Source organism: Colias eurytheme, chromosome 29, assembly GCF_061535395.1.
Source record: "Colias eurytheme isolate Ceu_HAF_F1 chromosome 29, ilColEury1 Martin Lab GWU primary, whole genome shotgun sequence".
NCBI lineage: Eukaryota > Metazoa > Arthropoda > Insecta > Lepidoptera > Pieridae > Colias > Colias eurytheme.
This window is the reverse complement of record NC_143008.1, coordinates 3,160,749-3,173,049: the sequence shown is the minus strand read 5'-3', so window position 1 is coordinate 3,173,049 and position 12,301 is coordinate 3,160,749. Positions and strand designations below refer to the sequence as shown.

Here is a 12,301-nt window from a genome sequence, read left to right as displayed (position 1 = left end):
ACTTTTTACGGTGATTTCGCACTTGCATTGAGCAACAGCGGGGCTATTTTAAAAAAATTCTGGTAATTTAACACCTATTTATTGGTTTTAATGATCATCATGTTAATAAAAATTTTGCACTTACCACATTTAGATTTCAATTTTTCGATTGAAGCCTTCTGAATAATAAAATGAAATTTTTGGAGTAGCTACCTGATCGATAGAGCAAGTTTTTAAAAGCCAAATGGAAAACCTTTTTTATGTGATTTTATTTTTTTATGGGCTCTTGAAGTTATGAACATACTGGGTAATTTTATCTTTCTCGGCATTTAATTCTTTTTTTTATTCCATTCGAAGATCTAACGATAGTAAATGTTACCATACTGAATTGGCCTATCTTTCAGCTTAGCACACAAAAAAAATCAAGCATCTAGCGCAATAATTCACGTCACCATAAATAAAAATCGCATCGTACTCGGCGATAGATGAAAAATTGAAAAAAATGTAATAACTCCGAAAATACGAAAAATCGCATAACACACATGGGGGTGATTCGGATAGCCCTCTTGGTCCTCTACCTCCCAGCTTCCGTTCATCACTACTTTTTGGGACACCCTGTATAACAAGTACAATTTCCGTAACTTTGTTGAGAATAAAAAACATAGAAACATTTTTATTCATTATCTTTTCATAAATGTTATTAATTTCCAATATGACATCCTTGAAAGAAAAATATTCAATGTATCAATAATTTATATTTCGAGAGCATCCGTTTACAAGCTTTTAAAGCTTCTACATCGACTTTTACATTTTTAACATAAATATTTTTTTACTAAAAGCTAAAAATTCCTCTTTAATCATGGACGCAATTTTAGCTATCTATCTCTATCTACCACTGCGTCTATACATACGTGCGAAAGAGAGCACTACTTGTAGCTAAAACCACAACAATATGGCCAATTTTTTATCTGTATATGTCAATTGGAGTAGAACATTGCTATTTACATCTGTTAGCTCTTCATGGCAATTAGTAAAACTATAAGTAAGAGAGAGACGGGTGATGTTATTTTAAATGCAGTATTGCAGGCGTCGGCGTCATTGCAACTTTGTAGGCAGCCGTGGACGTATCTGTGAAAAAATATTTCCTTATACATAAGTGGAATCTTTAGAGCGAGCGCGCACGAGCAACTTTGTCTCCGCAACTATTTTGTCTCTCCCATCAATTTGTATGGGGAGTTGCGTCGCTACGTGCGCGCACTTTCATACTAGCCCATGGGTGGAGAGACAAAATAGTTGCGGAGACAAAGTTGCTCGTGCGCGCTAGCTCTTATAATCATAAAAATCAGTTTACCTAATCGAAAGTTCCGAGATAACGAACTCAAAAAAAACAGTCTAAATTTAAAAATTCTTCCTTTTTTCAAGTCGGTAGAAATTTTGTTCATAATATGCATAAAATAATGTTTGTCTGTATGTGGTACTTTATGGAAATGTTCCGACCAATCTTCGACTGAAACCACAGACGAATCCGGGGTGCACAATAGTATCTATTTTATAAAGAACTAGCGGTCCGCCCCGGCTTCGCCCGTGGTACATATTTACGTTTTCTATACATAAAAACCATCCTCGTACTTCAAGGAAAATAATAAAAAAAGAATTATCGAAATCGGTTCAGCCGTTCTCGAGTTATGCGCTTACCAACACATTTTGCGATTCATTTTTATATATAAGATTCGTGTAGGAATAAGTGTAATAGACCAAATATTATATTAAAAAAATTGTTAGGATGGATGTTTGTTACTCTTTCAATCAAACACAATGGATTTTGATTATAATTCGCAGAAATGCTTTTTGTATCCGAGGTTTTATCCGAGGGTCAAACCGCGCGACACAACTAGTTTCTTATATTTTATTCAATATACATGTATGAGTTTTTACGCCTCTCGACTCTCTTATCCTATCCTACTAATATAATTACTGTAGCTAATAGATAAAACCATCGAAAGGAAATTAATAATTCGATAAGCTGAATAGAAATTGATATTTTATCTTTGTGATTAATATTGAACGAAACTATATCGTCGTTATAGTCACAAATAAAAAGGTTCTGAATACAATGGATGTTGAAATTCCGACAAGTAGGTAGTCTTCTGTGTCCCTACACTGTTTTTTTCTTTATTACCAAATAGCTAGTGGTGTTTTGATAAAAGGTAGCCTATGTTCTTTCTCAGGGTCTAAAGATTGTCTGTGCCCAATTTCATCAAAATCGGTTGAGAGGTTTAAGCTGGAAAGCGTAACAGACAGACAGACAGAGTTACTTTCGCATTTATAATATTAGTAGGGATATCTGAATATCCGAATCGACCCCGGTCCCAATCAGTTCGGATAACCGTCTTTGTACTGTACTTTTTTAACCCAGGAATCCTCAGTTCTAAGCACTATGCACTATCTACACTAATATTATAAAGAGGAAAACTTTGTTTGTTTGTTTGTTTGTTTGTTTGATTGTAATGAATAGGCTCATAAACTACTGGACCGATTTTAAAAATTCTTTCACCATTCGAAAGCTACATTATCCACGATTAACATAGGCTAGGTTTTATCCCGGAAATCCCACGAGAACGGGAACTATGCGGGTTTTTCTTTGAAAACGCGGGCGAAGCCGCAGGCGGAAAGCTAGTGTTCTATACTTTTAACAAATAAATAAAAGTTGTCTTTCGATCTGTTAGCTTCTGTTTGTTTACACTCTAGCTATCTTAGCAATTTTCTAATGATTTTCACTTATGCTGTATGATATCTTCACTTTACCCTTGTACTTTGTACAGTGTACTTGTTTATTCCAATCAATTCTTATTTCATGAACAAATACAGAGCCTTAAAAATAGGCGAGGAAAATAGAAAGTTAAGAGATAGTTAATTAAAACTTTTTTGCTAAAATTCTACATGTTCAAACTACCCTCACTCCTTATATTTACCTGTCATTATAATAAAATCTTCCACAATGCGACATCCTTATAATCTCCGTGTCTGTAGTGGCTGTGCCTGAGTCTAGACCACAACCACGCACTGTTATGGATTCGCCTGTGTCATCTGGAAAACAAATAAAAAATATTGAAGACAGCGCCATCTATTGTTAAACTAAGCAAAGCTTATATGGAATATTCTATTGTACCAATATTTCTAAGACGACGGTATTATAATAACATTTTCATTGATATTTTTGAAGTGAAACTTCTTTAGGCGCGTTGTGGGTAAAATTTCAAGGTCGTGTCATGGCAATACCGTCACTTGGAGTGGCGAGATTTTGGTATCTATGAATCTTGCCAAAGAAGTTTCACTTTGGATACGTGTGCTCGGCTCACACGCTCTTTTTATCAATATAATTATTTCTAAAAGTTTCAGAAAAATTCACGACTATTAAAATTTTCAACCACATTTAAATTTCTCACAAAGAGCATCAGAGAACATGCGTCCAAACATGAAGACAAGAAAACGTTTTTCTAGTCATTAAGTAGTTTTAAATTAGTTGTAACACCTTCATTTATCTAATTTACCAAACTCTCCAATTGCTTTTCGAGCCAGTCATATTTTGTTCTATTATGATGTATCACAATTGAAAAGTGCTACTAAAAGAAGCATTGTTAAATAAATTTTTGAATTTGACTTACACATGCATACTTTGTTACTTAATTATTCAATTAATGGACAGCTAAACAAAATCTCACCAAAAACACCGGCAATCTTGATACAAGAAGTTGCTGGGAACAAGCCATCCCTCCCCTTCCGTCCGCCCATACAGGGCGACTCCAGCATTTGTAGCGAGTGGTTGTTGTGGAACGGATCGTCGCAGGCTGGGAACCGGCCGTTCATGGACACGCATTTGAAGCAGTCTATGGTGTGCACTGAAAGGGTATAGAATATAGAGTTATAAACTATGGTATTTAAAGATATTGTTTTTGGTGGCTGGTAGCGGTAGCGAAATGGGCATAGATTGCAGAGTTATGGTATAGAGTACAGTTCGATTCAAACTTAATGGCGGTTCGGAAGTTAGCTGCGAATGCATGTGCGCGCAGATATCCGTCTCTTAACGTCTCGCTGATATCTAAAATTGTTTTCGCCGCATCCATAGAGATCTAGAGAGATTCCAATCGCTTGCGCTGAGTACGAAACCGTGTCTCATAAAAAATTTACGCACACAACTGCAGTAAACAAAATCAAAACAATACTTCGCGTTATGTGCGTGTCATCACACAAAAATATGAGAGCGACTATTCGTTCGCACACTAGATTGTAAGTGACGTATGTATACAGCACCGCTACAGTTTGTTCTCTTTTTGTATATATTGCTGCGACACCGGCCCCGCCCCCTAACCATATCTCCCTTTAGTTTCTGTGATCTGTGGCCGCATCGGATCGTACGATGTTCCGAGCCGCCATTAAGTTTGAATCGTACTATATCTGCTGGTAGGGAAATGGACAAAGATTGTAGAGTCTATGATATTTGCTGGAATCAGAAAATGTAGACTATTGTGGTGTGTCGTATGTGAATGTGATTTATTAGCCGAAAACAGGACAGAAACAGCCCCCCTAGTCAAGTGGCTTTTTGTTAGCGTAGCGTTCAATAGAATAGACTACGAATGTATGAGATTGACGTAGGCTGTAGATAAACGTATCTACAGCCTACGTCAATCTCATACATTCGTAGTCTATTCTATTGAACGCTACGCTAACAAAAAGCCACTTGACTAGGGGGGCTGGAGACCTTTTAAACAGTCCTTAGAAGAAAATGTTTTAGGTGCTTTTCTAAAAATGCTCAGAACAATAAATTATTTTTAGAAATTAAAGATTTTTAACGGATTTTAAACGCGATTCAATATTATCATTATAATATAATTTTTCCGACGTTTCGAACACTTTACAGCAAGCGTGGTCACGGGGAGACACCTCTGCCCGTCTCTAATATAATGAATAAATCGCGTTTAAAATCCGTTAAAAATCTTTAATTTCTAAATGTATAATACTCGCGTAAAATCTAACACTAGAAAATACTAGTTATAAATTATTTTACTAAGTAAATTCCAACCGAATAATAAAAAAATACCAATTTGATAATTTATTATCTGTATTCAGATGCAGATCATTTGTACATCAGTGTAGGTTGTTTACAAACTTGAAATTTAAATAATATAAACTAAATACACTTACCTACTGATATACAGGAACATAATACTAAAGTTGCACACGCAATCCATCGACTGCTCATTACATCCATTGTAACTGAAACAAACACAAAACAGTCAATGTATATCAATTCAATTAAATATGTTGTGACCATAGAGTAGATCCTCTGCTTTCTAGTATGCTTGCTGGCTTGTCGTTTGAACTACGAATCATCTGTATAAATGAAAATGTGTACTTCAAAATGCATTAAATTAGGGTGGCGCCACATTAGCGTCAGGCTAAATTTTTAAGGTTATTTCAATACATTATCTTGCAATTATCTTGTACTACACGCATGTAGTCAAAATTTACAATAATTAGTAACTACTATTACGACAATAAACTTTTTAACAGGGCGTACTTTAATTCGTTTACATTTGCTACCCTTTGTCTACCATTCTGGAAGGTTTTTGAACTGTTATTTACAGCTTACAGCTTTATCATATGAGATGACTTTCCTTACTTTTACCTTCCATAGTTCGAACGTTTGAACGTTGTTATCTCAGTCTGCCCCCCTATGCAAGTGGCTTTCTACATTCGTAGTCTATTCTATTGAACGCTACGCTAACAGAAAGCCACTTGCATAGGGGGGCTGTTATATCATCATTACCGAGTAATTTTACGAGTAGTTCAAAACCGAAATGTTTTTTGTTCACTCGTTATTAATCAACTTGTGTTATAAAGACGAAATATTTAGAATTTCTGGCAAAAAGCCACAGTTTATTGGCTATTACAGTACAAAAAAATGAAAATATTGTTACAATAAAGTTAGGCGCCAAATCTATATGGTTCTCTTTTCGTAATTGGCCGTGGTACCAACGACGTCCAAATATCTTGATTATTTTATTCTTCTACAACGTTTCAAATATTAAAATCTATACATATCACTACATAGTATAAAACAGCAACATATACTAAAACCTTCCTCTTGCATCACTCAATCTATTAAAAAAACCGCATCAAAATCCGTTGCGTAGTTTTAAAGATTTAAGCATACATAGGGACATAGGGACAGAGAAAGCGACTTTGTTTTATACCTAACTACTATGTTGTTCAACGAGCGTGGTTACAGGGAGTCTAAAAGTTACATGTCTTACAAATACAAAAACCACGTTTGTATATTATTATTTTTGTATAACCGCCGTATTTTGTATAAATAATATCTATACTAATACATATTATAAAGCTGAAGAATGTTTGTTTCTTTCTTTCTTTGTTTGTTTGATTGAACGCGCTAATCTCAAACTGGTCCGATTTGAAAAATTGTTTTGGTGTTGGATAGCCCATTTATCGAGGAAGGCTAATAGGTTATCATCACGCTAAGACCAACAGAAGCGGAGCATTGCGGGTGAAAACTCGAAGCGCAGCTAGTAAATAATATAATGAAATATGAATAAATCGCGTCTAAAATCAGCTACATAACTTTAATTCAAAAGAATATATTCACTAAACTATCATTATTAAAATCAAATGCAACGTATCACTGTTTGAGATACCGACCTCGAAAGTTATAACCGTAATGTGTTTACTTTAGATCACTTCATAATTTATATTTGGATCATTTGATGTGCATGAGCAAATACGAAATTATAGTTACCTATTACTTATTACATAAATCTTCATTTTATTACATTGTAAGTTTATTTTATTACTATTATAGTAACTAGGTTTGTGCTTGTTATGTTGAGGTTCATTTGGAGAAATAGTGTGTACTTAAGTGTGTACTATTTATTATCTACACTAATATTATAAAGAGGAAAACTTTGTTTGTTTGTTTGATTGTAATGAATAGGCTCATAAACTACTGGACCGATTTTAAAAATTCTTTCACCATTCGAAAGCTACATTATCCACGAGTAACATAGGCTAGGTTTTATCCCGGAAATCCCACAGGAACGGGAACTATGCGGGTTTTTCTTTGAAAACGCGGGCGAAGCCGCAGGCGGAAAGCTAGTACATAATATGCTATTTGAGATATTAATCTGTCTCTGAGTAAAATTACATTCATTTGCTTTAAGCTATTTTGATGAGTTTGAACAAACATTGTCAAAAAAATAATAATAATACATTTATAAGCATTTATAGATACATTATAAGGAAAAAATATTGTTGCAGTTCATTACCGAAATAAACTTAGAAAAAGTTTTTCTCTGTTTTTTTTTTCGCAAGATCTAAATTCAAAAAGAAGATGCAGTAATGACATAAGCTACTTTTTAACGCGGTGAAACCTGAAACATCTCTTTCTAGTCGGAAGCCACGGGTGGAAAGCTATGGTAGGAATATGCTCCATAGTTAAAAATTATTTCTCAGCTAGATAGTCCATTTATCGAGGAAGGCTATCTTAATCTTAATACTATTATAAAGGCGAAAGTTTGTATGGATGTATGGATGTATGGATGTATGGATGTTTGTTACTCTTTCACGTAAAAACTACCTACTGATCCGATTAAAATGAAATTTAGCACACATATAGAGGGTAACTTGGATTAACACATAGGATAGGTTTTATCCCGGAAATCCCACGGGAACGGGAACTATGCGGGTTTTCCTTTGAAAACGCTGGCGAAGCCGCGGGCGGAAATCTAGTAAGCTATATATATCATCACGCTAAGACCAATAGGAGCGGAGCAATGCGGTAAAACCGCGGGGCACAGTTACTTATAGTTTTATTTTTATTTTGGTGTGTACAATAAAGCTTTCATTCATTCATTCGTTTTATTATAGGTATATATATATAAATAGCTTTCCGCCCGCGGCTTCGCCTGCTTTGTCTAAAACCTAATAAATTATATAGTAAAACCTTCCTCTAAGTATAATCACTCTAACTATTAAAAAAAATATATAAAATCCGTTGCGCAGCTATAAAGATATAACACACACAGAGGCATAGGGATATAGGTACAGAGAAAGCGACTTTGTTTTATACTATGTAGTGATTAGGACTTGATCTTATAAGGTCATGCATATTTTTGCAAAATGTTTACAAAGCATAGTTAATAGACCTTAATATGTCAAGAAGAGGCCATGTTGTTTATTTCCCGCGCCCCAAACATGCGTTCAGAAACCGTTCACGCAAATTCTGACATCATCAACGATGTGATAGATTAACAACTACACTAGATAAATGTATCTCATTTGTCATGGCTTCATTTCGCGTAAATTGTTTTGTTTTAATATCAAAATTGAATTATGAAGGAGCGCGAATTCATCATAGGCGAAAAATTAACTATCCATAGATAATTTTCCTTGTTGAAGAAATAATTATTTTAAGTCATGGTATTATTAATATACTGAGAAATAAGACAGAATAGTTTGATTTATGTACGGAAGGCCTGTTACCTCTATCTTTATATTTATAGAAAGAACGTGTAATAAAACAGACTGATTTATATTTTTGTCCATCACTTCGCTTGGTTTTACGTTTAGTTCCGAAATGACTGGACCAATTTTACGGGGAGGATTAGGATTTTAAAATAAAATTCTAATATGTACAATAATAATAGATATTGATGTCCCACAACAGAGAATTTTCTCTAAAGGGCCTCTGTGTGTTGGACTTGTGTCCCCACGTAAGCCTTTCAAAGGACCGGTTAACTTCCTTATGGCTACCGCCATTATGGAGCCCGTGTATTATCGAGATAGACTATTTATGCACATAAAAATACAATGTTAATAACACTGAACGGTGAAGGAGACTATCGGAAAGAAACCGACATGTCGAAGAATCAAAAGATCGACAAGTGAGTAGTGACATCTGCCAATCCGCACTTGGCAGTTGGCCAGCGTAGTGACCCAGCAGTGTGAACATAATGGGCTGATGATGATGATGATCGATGATGATGATGATTATTGATTAGATAGTAATAATTTGCGATCGTAGGTACAAATGAATGCATGAGTGATTCAGACGAAAATACCTAGTTACTTATAGGTAAGTATTATAATTCTGCCTATCTGTTATCACGTGCATGTTTTCACGCCTGAGTTCCTGATCAATGAAAACTATGAAAATCGTAAAATAAGGTATTATAAATGCGAAAGTAACTCTGTAAGTATGTCTGTCTGTAGGTATGTAGGTACTGTTTGTGAACGGAAGCGGGAACTATGCGTGGTTTTCTTTGACTACGCGGTCGAAGGCGCGTCGAAGCCGCCAGTGGAAAAAAATTGGTGAAATAAATTGTTTCATTTTATTTATGTAAGTACGTTAAAAGCTATTATATAGCGAGCCGTTTTCTATGCTACTTATTAGTGCAGTAGCGTGCATTCCCTTTACTTTTATAAACATAGAAATAAGTCTGTGTTATTCAATTTTATTGATGAACATAAAATAATAATAGGTGTATCTATATATTTAAAAAATACTGCACGAATTAAAACCTCTGTCGTTTTTGGGAACGGGTAATCATCAAAATCGGTTAACCCAGTCAACAGTTCAGAGGTAATAAACAAAAAAATACAGTCAAATTGAGAACCTCCTTTATTTGAAGTCGGTTTAAAAAATATTATGTGAGTAGAGTTCAACGAAAAATATTCCAACACTGCTTTAGGTAACGTAACGGCACCAGTCTTGTACAGATTAAGGAAAAAATTGAAGTTTTTTGCAAATTTCTCGTAGGTTTTTTAACTTTATTGGATATTGTTTAGTTATACCTTTAGTTCAATATTAGTTTAACGTAACCAATGTTAGAAAAAAGATTACAATGCATAAATGATGAAGTTATTTATAAATTAAAAAACCACTTTTTTACACCAGTGTTGGACAGTGAAAAATCTAATGATGGACACCCAGTTTTGGACAACATCCAGTTATGAACACCCATTTATGGACTGTACCTAATGTCGTTTCTCCAGTTATTTACAATTGGAGAAGACTTATAGTTATCAATAGAATCTTGAAAATGATGATTGGAATACAATAAATCGGGGATGTATTTATAAAAAATAGTACTTATTAATTATTTTGCATACTTATATTATTTAAAACAGACTTAATTTCTATTTTCTAGGCACAAATTGCACAAATGCATCGTTAAATACGAGTTATGTCCGTTAAGAAACACCAATATGGTTTTTTTTAAGTCAGGGATGAAAAATATAACTAAAAAAAGTACTGCCATTCCATCCATTTTGGGACTTCTTCTTCGTCATATCACTCTAGGGGGGTAGATGTTACCCGCGTCACGATGTTCCGCCGTATCTCTCTGTTTCCTGGCATTCCGCTACACTCGTGAAGTGAATCGCCAATCTGAATCCGCCAGCAGCCTTAATCTGATCGGTCCATCGATATGGATTCCAAATTGTAGCACGAGGCAAAAAGCTTTTTTTAAACTGTTGTCAAGATGGTGTGGATGAAATTTAAGCGTGTGTGCTATATGGTGGTGGAATTTAGCAGCAGACAACGATCCAAACAGTTCATCAGAGAACTCTCTAGATCTCTCTATTAGATATTATGTTGTTGGACCCATTAGTGTAATTTTAACAAAAAATATCAATGTCCATTATAGGAACCAAAGCAAATCCAGTCATGGACAATTGTTGTACAATATTGGAATCCTTTGTTTGAAATGGTCGTGCTAGGTATATTATTAATCAGAAAGAAAAGACAATACAGAAAAGCGCATGTAATTAATACCTTTGAAAAAAGTTTATTTTCGACAAATATCCATAGAATTAAATCCAGTTATGGACACTGATGAATTTTATTTAAACAACATAACCTATCATGATACTAAATCGTGTAATATTTCGTACACTTAACTACTATAAATAAAAGTTGCTGACATTTATACAAAAATTCTTATAACCAAAATTGTGTCCTCACTTCCTTAAGGATTTTCTTAGTAAAAACGGATTTCTTCGAAACGAGTCGCAGCATCTAAACATAACGTTCTGCCATCTTCAAACATTTTGGCCGAATAAGATGAAATGTCGTATTTTGATAGCTTATGAACCAAACTTTTATTTTAAGTATTGCCAAATTATATAACGTTCATTTTGGTCTTAATATTTAAATTTAATATTTATTTTGTCCATTACTGGATGCTTGTCCACGACTGGTGCCGTTACCTTAGGTACTTAGCTACATTACTTTTTTGGTTACGTAGCAACCAAACAACTAAGTAGGGAGATTCTAAAAATAGATTATGGTACCTTCATTATTCGTAGTTAATTTAAAAAAAATTAAACTTATGTATAAATTACTATTTGATATAGGTAACTACCTATGAAAATGAGTTCAATTATTTCTTTTATTTTTTATTTCAGTAATATTTAAGTATGGGTAAGTAGTTAATTTATTATTATTTTTTAATTTGTAAATTATTTCGTCAACTAACTACAACCACTTATTTAAAAAAAATATACCTACACGTTCTTCATTTGAATTTAAATATTTTTATTTTTTCATTAATGCATTTTTATTATAGTTATTTATTTAGGTACTCTTATTATTATTGTTTATTTAAACAACATTTAAATAATTAACTAAACGAAACACGCATTCGAATTTCAATAAAATTAACATGAATTAAATAATTGAAAGCTCGCTCTTACCTGATTGAAAGGTTCCGTTACCAAAACGTCCTAACCGCCAATCAATAATTCACAAATGATGCCGTTAAAACGTCCAAAACATAACAAATACTTTATACATAACCACAATACACTTAAATACTATTATCTACATGTAAATTGTTATAAAATTCGCATCAGTTGAACGATGCAAGGGAGATAATTATTGACTGAAGTAAGAAGCTTTGCGTAGGTGTGAACTGACGAGTGACGACTGAAACACGGTCGTTCTTCGTTATTGCCATGCGTAGAGCTTTTCCGATGTCATGAAATTTGGTAGAAAATTGACATACCTAGTTAGTTGGGAATTTAATTGGTAGTGTAATAAAATATTTATGAATTTTTTTAATGTACGACTAATTTAGTAGATATATTTAAACTAGCTTTTGCTCGCGACTTTGTTTGTAAAAATATTAAGGTCTAAGAATAAATAAATAAAATTAACATTATCTACTCTTTGAGTGAAGATTCATTATTTCATGACGTTAAAGCTTATTTTTATAGAAAACAATCGATTAAATTTAAAGAAGATTTT

The 12,301-nt window shown here is 33.8% G+C and overlaps 1 protein-coding gene across 1 annotated transcript; it reads right to left on the bottom strand.

The window, feature by feature from the left end:
• Positions 1 to 600: 600 nt before the first annotated feature.
• Positions 601 to 11,960, bottom strand: LOC149896133 (uncharacterized). The gene is made up of 5 exons (XM_090117996.1): positions 11,749 to 11,960; positions 5,182 to 5,253; positions 3,702 to 3,878; positions 2,952 to 3,066; positions 601 to 1,107 (listed from the first exon to the last, which is right to left on the bottom strand). Exons 2-5 carry the CDS (start codon positions 5,246 to 5,248, stop codon positions 990 to 992), a joined length of 477 nt encoding a protein of 158 aa, XP_089974122.1. The 5' UTR covers positions 5,249 to 5,253; positions 11,749 to 11,960; the 3' UTR covers positions 601 to 989.
• Between the last annotated feature and the right edge of the window lie 341 nt (positions 11,961 to 12,301).

Excerpts from the sequence above, each read along its gene's own strand:
- LOC149896133 (XM_090117996.1), bottom strand. The coding sequence starts at position 5,248 with ATGGATGTAATGAGCAGTCGATGGATTGCGTGTGCAACTTTAGTATTA. Across the intron at positions 3,067-3,701 it reads CAAGATTGCCGGTGTTTTTG|ATGACACAGGCGAATCCATA; the intron begins GTGAGATTTTGT and ends TTTGTTTTCCAG. Across the intron at positions 1,108-2,951 it reads AGATTTTATTATAATGACAG|ATACGTCCACGGCTGCCTAC; the intron begins GTAAATATAAGG and ends ATTTTTTCACAG.